The following is a 15534-nucleotide window of genomic DNA, read 5'->3' as shown; positions in this document are numbered from 1 at the left end:
CAGTTTATAAAAAAACATTGATCAGATGTTCTATCTGTTTAAAAAATAATAGAACACTACACATTCCATTGGGAAAATCAGAAATTGTGGAGTAAGCACTGAAAATACCCACCAAGTTCCATATGGCTTGGTTTATATTTACAGCTATATTACAAAATCATAATCTGCAGAGTAAATGCATTTAAGGTAGGATATCAATGTCCTTGAAATTACAAAATTTGGCAAAGAGAATGGAAAATATGAAACTGATAATAGGGCAAGGAGTGGCAAATGCAAGATGACTGTTCTGAAGTAAAGAAAAACAAAAGGAACAAACAAAAAGAATTGCCCCAAATGGTTTTAGTTCTGCTGTCTGTGTTTCTGTAATTTCTCTTTGATAGTTAGCTAGGGGAGTTGGATGGTAATTTTGATAATGTAGCTTAATAATGCATGGTGTGTGTAGGGTTACATTGAAAAAGTTTTTTTTTTTTTCTTTCAGATTGTGTAAAATGTGGCCATATATTTTGTGGTAATGAAAACATTTACAAAGTGAAAATGAAATCATCTTTGTTTATATTTGAAAAAATTATTGCATTCTTTTTTAAAAAACAGTATTTTCCTATGAAGCTATAAACTTGAAAACTGCAAAAATCAAGGGGGAAAAGTATCCTCACAGTAAAAAGGTTAAACTAAGGAGTGAAAAAAGATAGGTAATAGCTCTTCATATGCATCACACTGTTATGGGCATGTGGTTCCTGGAAGTTCCAGTCAGTGTTCTGCCAGCTCTCTGTTTCTTGCCTTGTCTTCTAGGAAACCAGTCACAATTCTCCATCTCTTTTTCCATTCCTCCTGATCTGCAGGAAGCAGAGCAATTGCAAAATTGTTCTAAAATAGACAAGTATCTCCTTATAGATTTCTAATCTGAATATACTACATTCAACATCCAGATGTTTTCCTTTGGCTTGTGCATTAGAAACTTTTTTTTTTTTCTTTTGGAAAGAAGTGTCTTTTCTTGTCCAGAAAGAAGCCCTCAATCTGTTCCTAGAATACTTTTCTTTTTAGATTAGGGATAGTGATGCTTAGGACAAAAAGTAAGTAAAAATAATTGTTTGTTTTAATTTTAACATATTACTAGCATTTTGAGGAAGAGAGTTAAATGTCAGTGCTTACTGCTTCCACTCCTTTATCTTTAGACAAGTTGAAGTGTGCTCTTTTTGTAATGCTCTGATTTTGAAACCAAGATCTTTTCATTGGAGACAAGGCTATGTGTTGTTCATTGCAGTTACAAAATTTGTGCATATATACCAAAATTACCTTCATCGAGATTGTAATATAGTAGTGAAGTATGTTTTGACCAGATTTTATAAAGCCTATAAACGAAGGTAATTTTTTGAACTCACTTCAATGAGCGGTAGTAATTTTTCCAGTGTGCCAAGTTTACTTTGCATTGATTCTATTAGATCTGAGTTTAGCTGGTACAGAAAACACCACCCTTTGGGCATTTGCTGCTGAATTTTCCCCACTGAAATGGACAAATTTTGCTTCAAGAGAGAATCTCTAATAAAATCTACTGTAGTAGCACTTTCAAAGTGTCAAGAAAATATTCACTGTTATTTAGAGAACAAGGAAAGGGCTTGACATATCAGTTTTCTTTGGACAGGTATTCACAAATGGCCAGAACCTAATGGAAATTTGCATTGTAGGCTTGACAGATTTGTAACTAAATCACATAGCTTTTTATAAAAGGAGAAGAAATATGAATGTGAAATGGCAGATTATACCACGTTAGCATTTTCAGAATTCACTTGCTATCCAGCAGACATGAATGTACACAAACAAGATTATCAAAATCTCATATAACAGCTTCTTTTTAACCATCCAGAAGTATTACCATATTAAAAAAAAAATCCGTTATATGAACAGGTTTTCAGAGAGTGTCCTGATTTCTTCTGCTAGCAGCTTTTCTGAAACTAGAGGGCAGGTATATTTTCATGGCAAGATATGTCAAGTTATTCAGGTGACTCCAAATGTTTTTATTTCAGATGATTCCATGAATAGTCCAGGCAGTTTTTATCTGGACTGAAGAATGGCATTATATAAGAGAGAGTACTATGTATTTACATGTGGTTTGTTTTATACATTTGAGGTCGTGAATGTGAAAAGTCTTATGTTACGAATTTTCAGTCTTCTTTTTTGAAGTGTTTTGTTGCTTTACTCTTGATCTGCATAGTAGAGGAACCCCTAACGAATAGGTTTAGGTACTAAGATGAAGACCAACAGACCTGATCATATGTAAATATAGCCTGCATATCCTGTTTTATCAACAGAACAAACTAGAATCTTGTCTGCTAGTAGTTAGTTCCATGTCTGACAAAAATAACTTTTGATTGCAGCTAGTTGAACTTGCCAGGTGCTGTTTGTTTAAATTCATTTTTAGAGCTGAGAATTTGATAGTTCAGTGTTTACCCCTTAATTTCAGATATTCTTTTCCACTCCCAACCCAGTGGGGCTCCAGCAGGGTAAAAAGTAGAAACAGATTTGAGGTTCAAAAAAAAAAAAAATCCAGGGAGACAGGGAAAAAAACCTCAGCAACTAGGAATGTGAGAACTGTGAGAGCATTAACCTATTCTTTGACCACCTAGTTAGTATTTTGTTAATTTGTTCAGCTTCCAAACATCAACCTGCTGCTTTTCTAGCCATTCACAGTAGACGCAGGTGGAGCATGGTTAAGGAGAATCTGTACAGAGTCTGGAGAAGCAGCTGAGATGAGGAGCTTCCTAACTGGACAACAGGGAAAGCGATCAAAGTGTTTGTGTCTTTTGAACTTCAAGCGGATTCTAACATGTGACTGAAACTACATTTGTCTAAAAAGAAATAGAGACCAATGAAGAACTGTGTTAAGCCTACCAGTGCTGTGCATACTCTGACAAATTCTGAAAAGAACTGTGAGAAAACAAATGCTTTGCATTGTAGAAGCTGAAACACAAAAAGAGATACTATAGCCTTGCATAACCTGTGAGAGGATATGATAAGTCAACTCTGGACTACACAGTTAGTGTAAAAATTTGCTTCTGATTTTCTAGCATGAAAGAGGATCTGATTTCTGAGCTGGAGTACTGGGAGCTGTCCAGAAGGAGGTTTCTTTCAGAAGTCCTCCACTGTAGGAAAAACTAGTTATTTCTGATTTGAAGGAAATGTGGAAAGCTTTAATCTTCTGCAGTATTTTTTTCTTTCAAAGGGTTAATAATAATATTCTGACTGCATAAAGATATTACCAGACATTGGTAGGAAAGAAATGATCTCTGCCTTTTGAGAGCCTGAGGGTTCCTGGCTTCCAGGCTCTCAGGCTTAGTGCGCCATCTCCCAGATTACCCTCTTCTTTTATGGGGATCTCTCATTTTTCAAGCCTATCACTGAATTCATATACATTTTTTTATATTAATAGTAATTTTATCAATTGACATTTTAGAGCTCTCTTCTGTATTGGTTTTATAGTGTATCTGAAACATGCTGTTTTAAGCCCTTCAGAGCCCATCAATTTAACTTTTATATATATATATATATATATATATATATATATGTGTGTGTTTGGTCCTAGGAAGCTGTGTTTTTTTTCTGAGGTATGTGAGAGGATAACATTTCTTATTATGGAGGGAAAGGACTGCAGAATTTTGCGACCTGAACGTTGTGGTTCTTTTATGCACCATTTCTACCAGCAGGCATACAATGTCAGCTGGATTTTTGTCTGTGTTACTTCTGCCTCAAAAATTAAACAAGAGAGGAATTTTAAACAGTTCCAATTAGCCCAAGGTCTGTGAAAGTCTCCTTGCCTGGCAGACAGTTCACTTTCCATGTTTTCTGAGCAGTATGCAGATTTGAGGAATGATAAATGGTAGTTCTTATATTTGCAGATCTGCAAAATTTATAGAACACACACCAGCAGTCATTTGTGACTGATTTTGTTGCAATTGTGGTTTTGGTTAATAAACATGATCTAATAGCTTGTATAGAACAGCTAATTTATAGACATTCACTTGAAAGGCAGCTTTTGAATGTTCCCTTTTCAAAAACAGAGGAAAAAAAAAAAAGTGTAAGCCGTTTCAAAGTTGGGTATAGGTCTTTTTCAAATATGGAATTCAAAAGCACATGCAATAGTACATACAGCAGTAGGTATCATGTGTTATTTTTTTAATTGCATATGAAATTTTACCAGTAAACCTTTAATTGTGTGTGTGCTTACCCCAAAAGTGACCGGCTGGCATAAATTCCAGGTGACAGCCCTAGCGTTTGTGTTCTCGATTTTCAGAAGAGCCTTACTTTTCTCCTTAGCAAGAAATTTAATTTATTTATACTTTTTACAGCCTTAACTTTCCTAAGAACAGACTGAACTGGGGAGGGGAAAAATCTAAGGCTGCATACAACCTTGAGCAGAAAAGATTTGCTGAATGCAAGGGTTTTTGTTCTTGGGTGAAATATTTCCTGTCATGTGCTTGGATGCTGCCTGCCTTTTAATGCAATAGGATATAAATAGTTTTAATGAGATAAGAAGCAGCTTGTGTATTAGTTTGACATGAATGCTCATTGTCCTTGTAGGTCCCAAGTCTGCAGTTGGAATCATGTGAGCACATCCTTGATACATGTGAAATTGTCGATTTTTGTGAATTGCTGATACAGTGTTGATTTTGCTGGGCCATCTTCATCTGCCTTGTTCAGGGTCATGCAGTGTAGAGCTGCACAGTTCTAAAGATCATCCCAAGATAAAACCTTTCAAAAAGGTTCACATTGAATAATTATGAGTCCTTATTGCCTGGTCCGCTATAGATTAAGAAAGAAATACAGTGTTTGGACATTTGGGTTTTTAAGCTCATCACCTGCTCAAGAATTATTCTTGATTTAAAAATACATATCTTGTGATCATTTGTTGGTTTGCTCGTTTAGAGTCTGATTCATGAAACCAAAGGAACCCCTATGGTGTCTTTTCACAGAACAGTCAGTCAGTTCCTGAATGTCTTTTTAACTTTGTCTGTCCCAAAGTGAGGAGGAAAACAAAACAAACAAAAAAACCCATAAAAACGCACTGTCTAGAAATTTAATAACTTCAACATTGAACTTTTGCATTTGATTTTCTTAAAGACATTTAGGAATGGAGTTTGAAAATGTACAGACTAAATACTTATACCCTACTGTATAAATATATAGCATAGCACAAATAAAAGAAGGGGAACACTTTTCAGGCTATGAAGAGCAGTAGCAACTTTAGATATGATTCCTAGGAGTATGCTTCCTCTATCCTGGCTCCAGACATTGGAGGTCAGGTTTATCTCAGTGCTTCTGCAGAGGCAGGTCCAACATCTGTCCATGGCAGTGTGAATTTTCCTTTGTTCTGTATGTTTTAGCCATTCTGTTCCCACCTCTGCTTTAAGAAAACCCTATACACATTCTAGCCCTGGCTGATAAACATGCCTTCCTACCTTCCTGCTGTCTGGAGCACCTTTTCTCTCTTTGTTGCTTATTTAGTTGCCGCATAATATCAGATTTTAACAGAACATGCTTCTTTTCCTTTTGAACTGTATGATACATAACTTCCTGATAAATTTAAGGATGGATTGTGTATGAATTGTTGCAGTGCTTTGAAAAACAAAGTTCTTTTGCATTGTATGCCATTAGACATTCCCACAGATATGGAATTTTTATCCTGCTCTCTTGATTTGTTGAAGTGTTAAGTGAGGATAAGCTCTGGGAATCGTTGCTGAGGAGCTGGCATCTCGGAAACACTTCAAGATCTTTCTACTTTGTTCTTTATTGATTTATAAAAGGAGAGGAATCTTCTCCCTCTTTTTTTGCCAACCTGGCTGTGTTGATATTCTCAAGGGGCGTGGAAGCCCTTTTGTATATTTTACCCCATCAGCTGCTCTTGAAGCCTATGACTTCTTTTTTGTCAGCCTTCTTGACCCAGATTGTGTTTTCCATTTCACCTTTCCTCAATGAACAGTTTCTAGCATAGCCCTCGAGCAGAGAGCTCACCTAATGCTAGAGAGCATAAGGCAAATGTCCAGCCTCTTCAAGGCAGCCTTCCTGCTGTTTGAGAAAGAAAGATTTGGGAATTTGAAGAAGAGCAGCAAGAGAGCTTGTTCTGTCTTTATAGAGAAGCAGATGGGACTGTCACTGCATCTACTGTGGGACATCTATGTTTTAGGTTTTTGGTTTTTTCAGGTTCCCTGTCCATTCCCCAGCCCCTGAAGAGAGCTCACTAGAATGGGACAATCATTAGCAAGTTGAGCTTGCATGCACAAAGGTGCTAGTACTCACTTTGTAATGACCTGGAGAAAAGAGGGCAGTAATTTTACTTGCCCTTTTTGAAACTGTAACGTCAAATGTGTTTTTCTGCTCAAGACAGAAGTGCTATCAATGTAGCTATGGCTTCTTTCTTTTTGAATATGTTCCTAGAAAAGGCCTACAGCCGCAAAGAAGTGAAGAGCTGCACTTGGCATGGCTTATCACTATAAAAGCACTGGACTCTTTATGATGTTATTAGAAGAAGAGGGAGTAACTATACTAGACTCTATTATTCCAAAGTAGTCTACAAAAAGTGCTTTCAGTCCATTTAATTTCTTTAATAAAAGAGTAGAAGTGATTTATGTAGTATTTTTGAAGATACAAATGCCAGATAAAAGATGGCTGATTCATCAGTATCATTAAAAAGCAGAAATACAAAAATACAAAAGAGAAATACTTGTTAAGAATTATATGATGTCTCCAGACTTCTTTTTCTCCATTCACAGACAATTCAACCAATCTGTTGTACCAGGGTGAGGATAGTGAGGGTGAAATAGTGTGCGTAGGTGAGATCTGCCCTCTTGTGGAAAGAAGAAAAATATTTTTCCCTCACTATGTTTGACTGAATAGTTAAGATGTAGTATAAATACTGTATCAATTAATACTATGTCGATTAATATTAATACTATATCGATTTTGGAAAACAAGTCTTGTATCAGTCTGTTCCCTTTGAGGGGTGAAAACTGTGTAACAGCAGGTCAAAATATTTGTTCTCCAAGTATCTAATTACACCTGTGTTGAACACAAGGAAATCCCAGTGTTTTTCTTCTAAACTTTCAAATTTCTGTGTTTTTTTTTTGAACATTGGCTACAAATGTCACTGCATAAGGATATCTTGTTTCTTCCTAAGCTAGATGAACTGTAATTGAAAATGTAATGTAAAGGCATATTTGAAACTGCCAGTTTTAGTATGTACTATTAGCTTTCATCAGAAATAAATTTCAAGGATATTGAGCAGATTGGAAGGACTATAAGCAAGCTTCTATTGAAAACAGATAAAGAAAATATCCCTGCTCTACGTTATTTACAGAGCCAGGCAAATATTGTAAAATAACAACCCAAGAGGAAAAAGAGAGGAAAATAATCACTTCAAACAAAGTGTCCTTGGCAGCATGTGCTAGCATTTCTACCTTCAGCTTTTCCTGGCTGGCTAAGGATGAGATGGTTTGAACGCAAACCACTTGCTCAGACATCCGAGGCAATTACCTGTGTTAATTACCTGGGTGATGCAGTTGCCAGTAACTTCCTGGCCTTTGATTTACTCAGCCGCAGAGGATGCCCCACATCAGATGCTGTGGCTAGCAGTTGTTAGCAGAACATAGCCAACAGTTGAGTAGATGTGGGAGAAAATGCAATAGTTTGTTCACCTGATCATTTGCCCAAATTTCCCAAAAGTGTGTGAAAGAGGGACATGATGTTTTAGTACAAAAGTATTTATTTTTTCTGTAGGAAAGATAAAAGCATATTTTAATACAGGCACACAGTTTTGTTACATAATAGAAACTGTTAAGTTCAAGTGCTGAAGGACTTAGCAATTCCTGCGCTTTAAGGGAGCAATGGGAAAATGATTCAGCAACGCTTCAGCAATTAAAATAAGGAATAAAATAAGCTGCTTTGTGTCAAATTGTCCTTAAGGCTTATAATCAGACTTATAACTCTTTGTATTTAATATCAAGTAATACTACTATTAATGCCAATATTATCAAGAAAATACATTTTAGCATTGTTTCTACTTATTTCCTTGGTGAACCTATACTAATTTATGCTGTTACTTAATATGAGTAGGTACTGCTTTGACCTCATGCACTCTATATAGAAAGTCTTTGGAACTAATGTTAAAATCAATGACCCATATGATGCACTAAATTGTGAGAAAAGCACTAGTTGAAATGGATTGACTCTTGCTTCTTTACCTCATGGTACAAAGGATTCAGTAAGTGGCTGTTAGCAAGTCTCAGCTTTTCTGTGTTTCTGCCTTCTCTGGCTGTGTAACCAGCCTAGGATGCCTGCCTGCCGCTTGGGAATTTGAAAATCGAGCCGCTTAATGCTCCTGTGGTGCTTTGGGAGCACCGTTTTACAGCACGGATGTTAAAATACGTTGTCTTTCTAAGTGCTGTTGTATAATTAGCATCGCTCTGATGCAAATTTGTGGTGGTGTGAGTATCCAAGAAAATTGGTGGGTATTTCGCTATTAGATTATTCCATTTTACAGAGTGCAGTAATTCACACTGCTAATAGTGGCCTTGGTCATCTGCCTCTGTGCCTACAGCCTCGCTGCCATTTACCACATTGGATATGACTGAGAGCATTCAGGACATTGTGCTCCCTTGTGTTTTTTTGTTTGTTTTTTGGTCATTTTAGCTAAGGAGCGGATGTCCTTAAAATTGATGTCTGCACAGTGTATTTCAATTAGCGAACATCTGCCCACAATCTATAGAGGTTTAATTGATGGCTGTTACTGTGAAGTGTTTCATAGAATGTTGTGTTTCCTCTTCATGTTCTTTAGGTTACCATGGCCTTTACTGTGAAGAGGAATATAATGAATGTCTTTCTACTCCCTGCCAAAATGGAGCCACCTGTAGAGACCTTGTCAATAGCTATGAATGCACGTGCCTTGCTGAGTATGAAGGTAAAATGTGATCTTGCCTCCTACTTTTGGAATTTTTAGGATTTCTTTTTTTTTTTATCATAGGTTCTGTTACAGAGATATGCAGTACCCCCATTGTGGTAATAACCCATCATCTTAAATAAAAGGAAACAAAAGTCAATCTTGATTCCAAAATATTTATTCAAATGAGAAGTTCAGATTTCGTTGGTTTGTATAGTTATCTGCTCCTGTGAGAGATATATGGCCTTTTAAGAGGACAAATGGCTTCTCTCTGTTCTTCTTAGACACATCTTTTTGAGTTGTTTTAAAGACATATTAGAATGTGATTTATTTTTAAAAGAAAATATTAGATGACATTTTTCTGCAGTTAAAGATGGGAAGTATTATATTGAGGACTTGACAAATCTTTTGGGGGAGATTTTCTCCTGTGAAGGGAGTTAAAAACACAGCAATAAAAGATCAGTTTTTGAAGCAGTTTAATATGAAGGCGTAAACATGGAAGTATCGACTCTGGAAAACGTAGTAGTTTTGGAACTGTTCTCCCATGTTAACAGAATCTATTTTTATGTTACAATGGAATCTGCTTTTAGAATTTATAAAATAAAAGAAAAATGTTACATATTTTGCTGTACAATCATTTATCTTGCAGTAGATTTCATTTTTTTCTCAGTTTGAGTAACCCATATCACCTTTCTGTGGTATGTCTCTTTGGAGTGTAAAATGCTGTGTTGTATTTTGTTTGAATCATGCTGTGAGGAGATTTTGAAAATAACTCTGATAACACGCTTTATGTGTGTGTGTCTAAATATATATACTTTTTTTTTTTTTTTTTTTTTTTACATAGAATGACTATGTTTTAAGAAATGTTACCCAGGCATTTTTCTCATTAAGATTATCAAGCCTTATCTGTGTTGAGGAGCGATGCTCAGTTAGCAAGTGCTTGAGGCTAAATATGCATTTCACACTGGTGATTGCACTGCTCTCTGACAACAGATAAATAGCAGTACCATCCTTCTAGCAGCCTAGTGAGGAAATGACCCTCAGCTTTTCATGACAGTTTAAAGAGCCCTTAACCATAGTGTGATGACTTTGGTACATTCTCAACCTCCTCGTATCCGCAAGCGAAGGCTCTGCATGTGCAGCACCTGGCTTATAAGAAGCTCATTCTGCCTCAGATGCCAGCAGGGCACCTGCTCCTGCAGGCCCTTTGCACCCATTAGGGCACCTTCTGTGCTGTTTCAGGCTTCCAGTGCTGACTTGCACTGAGGAATAGAGCTGCAGGACCCGGCTCAAGGTACTCTGCAGGCAACTAGAGGCAGTGTATTTTTCTCAATTCAACTCTCTCATTCCATCAGTTTATGGAATTCCATCAGTTTATCTCAGGAAGGAAACAAAGCGTGTAGACCCACTCCAAAGTACTACTGTTTGATTTTTTTTTCCTGTTTTAATCATGTTTTAATTGTTTTAGACATTCATAACATTTGTCTTAAGCAGTATTTTGGTACGTAGAAGGCACATAAAGTCATACTGCAAGTGACCTTGCCGTGTATTCCCCTGAATATCTACTGAGTGGGAGTAGGGTGAGGGTTAAGAGTGATGTGGAAATCTTCATAACCCACCTGGATTGCATCCCTGTGCCACATGCTCTGGGTGTCCCTGCTTGAGCAAAGGGGTTGTATTAGATGATCTCTAGAGGTCCTTTCCAACCTCAACCATTCTGTGATTCTGTGTGATTATTAAAATTCATTACATAAACTTATTAATGAGGTTAATTGCTGTTTTAATCCTATCGAAAAGTTAGCTGATCAACTTCTGCTTTTTTATACCTCTGTTTTTTCCCTAGATCATCCACCAATTCTTGTTAGGGAGCAGAAGCTGCCCTAGCTTTCTATTTCCCTTGTCCCAAAACCTTGGTGGGTGAGGGCATGAGGAGCAGTGTGTATGTTAAGTTCAACCACCATAGTATATATGACTTGAAACAGGACTGATTTATAAAGAAAGATTGACTTCACTGACCTCAGTGTCTTAATTGTCATTTGATGAGTGTCTCCAGAGATGGTCAGACTTTGATGCTGCACGTCGTTGTTGTCATCCAGGTGGAGTTAAGATATTGCAAACACTCATTTCAGGCTGTCAGCATGGTTAATGTTAACAGCAGTTGTTAATTTTATCTTTTTAGGAAGGCACTGTGAATTGTACAAAGATCCCTGTGTTAACATCAACTGTCAGAATGGAGGCACTTGTGACAGTGAAGGACTAAACGCTACTTGCATTTGTTCACCTGGATATGCAGGCAAGTAACTGTAAATTAGGCAGAATGTTTAATTGTTATTCATGGTGTCCAGGTGCCAAATAGCACTGCATTTGTTCAAGGAAACAAATTAATTTGAACATTGCTGAATTGTAACCAATCCTGTGGGAACAAGAAATCATTGATGTTACAACTGTTTTGAACTTCAAAATTTTGCAGCGAAGTATCTGTTACTAAAGAGAATTCACTAAGCTAAAGCCTATTTAACATTCTTTGTAGCGTTTTTGCTTGAGATGAGATTGCATTTTAAAAATAACATTTTGAACGCTGACAGGGAAGCCAGTATACTAATTGGACACTGTTGAAACTGGAATATATGTTAGCCTTGACCTGGTAGTTACTCTGAGGAAAGAACTCATTCTGTTACTTTAATATGTAATTGCTAAAAGCCTTTAAGTGCTTGTTATAAACCAATTTATACTTCTAGAGTAATGGGAAGCAGGCTGTTTAATCCCTTTGCCTTGTATTTAAACTGACATGATTGGTATAATCCAAATATCTGCTGTCAAGATAATTTACAACCTGATGCTCTGTTAGTCATATAAGGGAATATCCAGTGTGATAGCAATAGATGAATTTGTCCTTAGCCATTTTGAAGATCAAATGATGCTTTCAGTTTTGTACTAATTAAAGTGCATTTTCTTAAAAAAGATTTTGCTCTGTTGTGCAATGGCTGTTTCTCTGCATTGCAGACTATCTACATTATAATTGTAATTAGTGTATAGTCCTTCAGAATATACATGGTAAATTGTTATATCCCATTTGTCTTAGGAAGGCAAACATGTTTATGATTAAACCAATGAGAGGCAATTTAAATGAGGTTAGTCAAGTTGCTTAGACTTCAGATTTTGTTTTCACATGGTTGAATGAAGATCCTTCTTGAAGGCTCTGTGGTGCTTATTCTATAAACATTTCAAGAAATAACTTTGATACCCTGAGAATGAAGATGTTTTTGAGCTGTTAGGTGTCATGCAGAGAAGAAAATCAAATGACAATGATTGATATTGATAGCATACCTGATACAATTCAGCCACTGTATGGAAGTTTTTATTTCATTTTATTTTTTCTTGATAAAAGGTGAAGAGTGTGAAATTGATATAAATGACTGTGACAGCAACCCATGTCACCATGCTGGGACTTGCATAGATCAGCCCAATGGTTATACCTGCCACTGTCCCCATGGGTGGGTTGGCGCAAACTGCGAAATACGTAAGTTTATAGAAATTTATATATATATAATATATATATATATATTTAATATGTATATTGTTGTCATTAAAAACTCCAAAAAGTGATACAGAAGTTATAGCAAAGAAATTTATTGTTGTCTCCTAACACCTGCTGTGCACAGATATCCTGGATCTTCTGTAAATTACTGAAATTCTGCTAACTGCATTTTTAGCTTATGCCATAATATTTTGAAAGGTATTGTGTAAGAAACTTCTGTTTCTGGTGACCTCCTTTGAGGTGTGTTGGACCAGATTTTTGAAGAAGCTATTTCACAGTTGAGCACTAAGAATTTTCTTTTTTTGGAAATGAACTTAAGCCTCAACATTTATTTTGTACTTGCCTCAGGTAAGTGCTGTAAGCATAGTATTAAGAGACAGACTTGTATTGACTTCTCAGTACCTGTAGTTCTACTAGTGTTTCTGCATGGAGGAATAAGCTGCCTCTGGCCTAGTGTGAAAAATCCTCTTTCATTGGGATTCTATTGAATGAAAGTCTGTTGCCATATCTTGCCTTCTGCCAAACGTGAGGACTGCAGAATAGCATTGCTAGCTAATCCAGAGGGGCTGACAGTGCTGCCTTTTTGTTGTCTCTGTAAAGGGCACACACTGCTGCCTTGCATGCTGCTTAAGTCTCAGGACCATGACACTGCATATTCTATGTATGCTATATATATTCTGTTGTTATGATATAAATACTATATATTATTTGTACTCTAAAGTGCCCAAATAAGTTTTTGCCATTAAGGCTGTTAGTGATGCCTGAAAGATGCACTTCCAGGTTAATCAGCAAGGCATTGCAGCTCTGCCTTCCTTATCTAATAAGTAGTGGGCTGACAGAGAGATGAGTTTAATTCTTTGGGAATACAATAACCCTCCCACGAACATACTTTCCGGGGCACCTTTGTTTAGTAACAGTTACGTCTGTTACATGAGAGAACAGGCAGATACCAAAAGGAGCCAGGAGGCTTGGCTTGCCTAGTGAACCCTGCAGAGGGGCCCTGCAGAATCGATGACATGTTCTGGGATCCTCTCCTAGCCCTCATGCTCTAGCGTCACTCACAACTTGGCTCTTTGCACCACAGATACGTAATAAGAGACACGTGAATGCATGGGCAATGGTGAGACAAACACGTCATGCATTAGGATGATGGGGAGAAACAGCAGCACTTTGGGGTCACTGTTACACATCTTTTGCTGACCGATTTGCTCTTTTATCTTGTGACTGCTGCAACAGAAGGCAGGGAATTATCTGAATGTTAAATGGCATCGATAACTCTGCAGGACTGATCCTTAGCCACAAATATTAGACCTTTCCATCTCAATTTTTGGAAAAGAGATGCTACAGTATTGTGCATGTCAACTGCTGTCCATCGAAGAGGTTGAAATGATGATTTTTTTTTCTACCATATAAGCTATCTATTAAAATGCATGTATGCGCTAATAAATGCAATATATATATATACACACTAGTAGGAATATAAAAAAATATAATCTCCAAAATTCTGTCTTGAATTAGTTTTACAGAATTGAAAATACAAAAACAATATTTTTGACACTTATTTTGAAAAACAATTAAACTTAAAATTTAAGGGTTTCCAATAGTTTCTTCAAAGAGCTTAACATCAGCAAATGTTGTGCATTCCCTTGTTTCTAAAGTCACGTGGCGCATGGCTTATGGGCTACCATGGTACTTCACAATAGTCAGATATAAGTACAGAAATGCAACGCTGTAATCAATGCCCTGGATTATACCCAAAGCTATGGAAGTTTTCCTAGAGAGCTTGGGTTCTAACAGGGTAAATAAAGGATTATTCAAATAGAGAGGGATTAATTTCTGAAGAAATGACTTTGCAGGAAGGATTTGAAAGCATTTTGAGCTTCAGATTTTTTTGCGAGAGCTCCATATCCATGGGAAGGTCTTTTGCTCACTCTTTTTCTCTAAGAATAGACCAACTGATCTAAATTCAATTCTGATCATGCCTACAGAAATAGAAAGGCCCTATCCAGCTCCTTTATAAATAGGTGCAGCACAAGTGAGCTCACTGAAGGTAACACAAGGATGCAGTGGTTTCTGTTCAGTTCGCTGATTGAATCTCTTAGTGTTCATCTGTTCATCTCTCTATCATATTGCTTCAGCAATTCATGCGTAATGATTTCTAAAATATTGAAAATTTAAATTTAAGCACCGTGGCTTCATCTGTCTGGGCCATCCCTCTTAATGCCAGCAAAAGACATGCTAAGCTGAGCTTCAGACTGTCCAAAATGGGAGCAGACCTGTATTACAGAGACAATTGACTAGACCGATCATGTTTTATCTTTTGAGATTTTTTATTATTAGCTGTGAAGGCGATCAGTATGTAGCCCTTTCTGTGGGGAAACTCTATTCTTGGTAGTTCCCATTTTTCCCTAGCCATCTGCTTTATCAGCCGGAAGTGACGGCTATAACAGGATTCAGAGTTATCTTTCAAACTGTACTCTTTAGTTTCTTGTCAAGAGCTCTGTATAGTCAAGAGGTGGATTTAATTTTCTTAGCAATGGCCTTTGATATTTATTAAATAATGTATCATCTTTAGTCCTTTCCAGGGTTAGCAATTTTAATTAGTAACAGTAGGATTTAATCAACCTTTATTATAAGGAGGACTATCCTTTTAAAATGAAATCCATTTGACCAAAAAGATAACAGACCATTCAGTGTAAAAAACCTTATAAAACATCTCGTATAGGTTCTCTAATGCCTGATGGCTATTTGTTAATATCACTACCTTTGCGTATTAACTACCTGTTAATATATTTAGCAAGATAAGCCAAGCTATATTGTTACTTGGGAGCTGTTATTACAGATACTGATTTGTTTGCACTGCAAACTGTGTGATGCTCAATGAAATCTAGTTCTTAATTTTATTAGCATTACTATGACAACTGAGAGCTCTGTAGATTTGAGCTGTCGTATATCCTTTTAAATCTTTGAAGTATAAGCTGTTAATCTTTGTGTTTTCATCTGGGGAAGACAAGTGGAGGAGATTCCTTACATTCTTATCGTCCAGCGACTTAAGGTATGAAGTGTGCAACAG

General features: G+C 36.7%; 1 protein-coding gene across 1 annotated transcript in view; it reads left to right on the top strand.

The window, feature by feature from the left end:
* The window catches only part of DNER (delta/notch like EGF repeat containing), a 106222-nt gene that overhangs the window by 82618 nt on the left and 8070 nt on the right, over nt 1-15534 (top strand). Inside the window, exons 9-11 of the mRNA XM_088528500.1 lie at nt 8822-8944; nt 11103-11216; nt 12312-12443. Coding sequence (XP_088384626.1) covers nt 8822-8944; nt 11103-11216; nt 12312-12443 — 369 coding nt within the window. The remainder of the gene's footprint in view (nt 1-8821; nt 8945-11102; nt 11217-12311; nt 12444-15534) is intronic.

This window comes from Tinamus guttatus, unplaced genomic scaffold, assembly GCF_059628265.1.
Source record: "Tinamus guttatus ecotype Peru unplaced genomic scaffold, ASM5962826v1 Tinamus_guttatus_pri_ptg000311l, whole genome shotgun sequence".
Lineage (NCBI taxonomy): Eukaryota > Metazoa > Chordata > Aves > Tinamiformes > Tinamidae > Tinamus > Tinamus guttatus.
The sequence above is the reverse complement of the archived record's forward strand: the minus strand, read 5'-3'. Positions and strand labels throughout refer to the sequence as shown.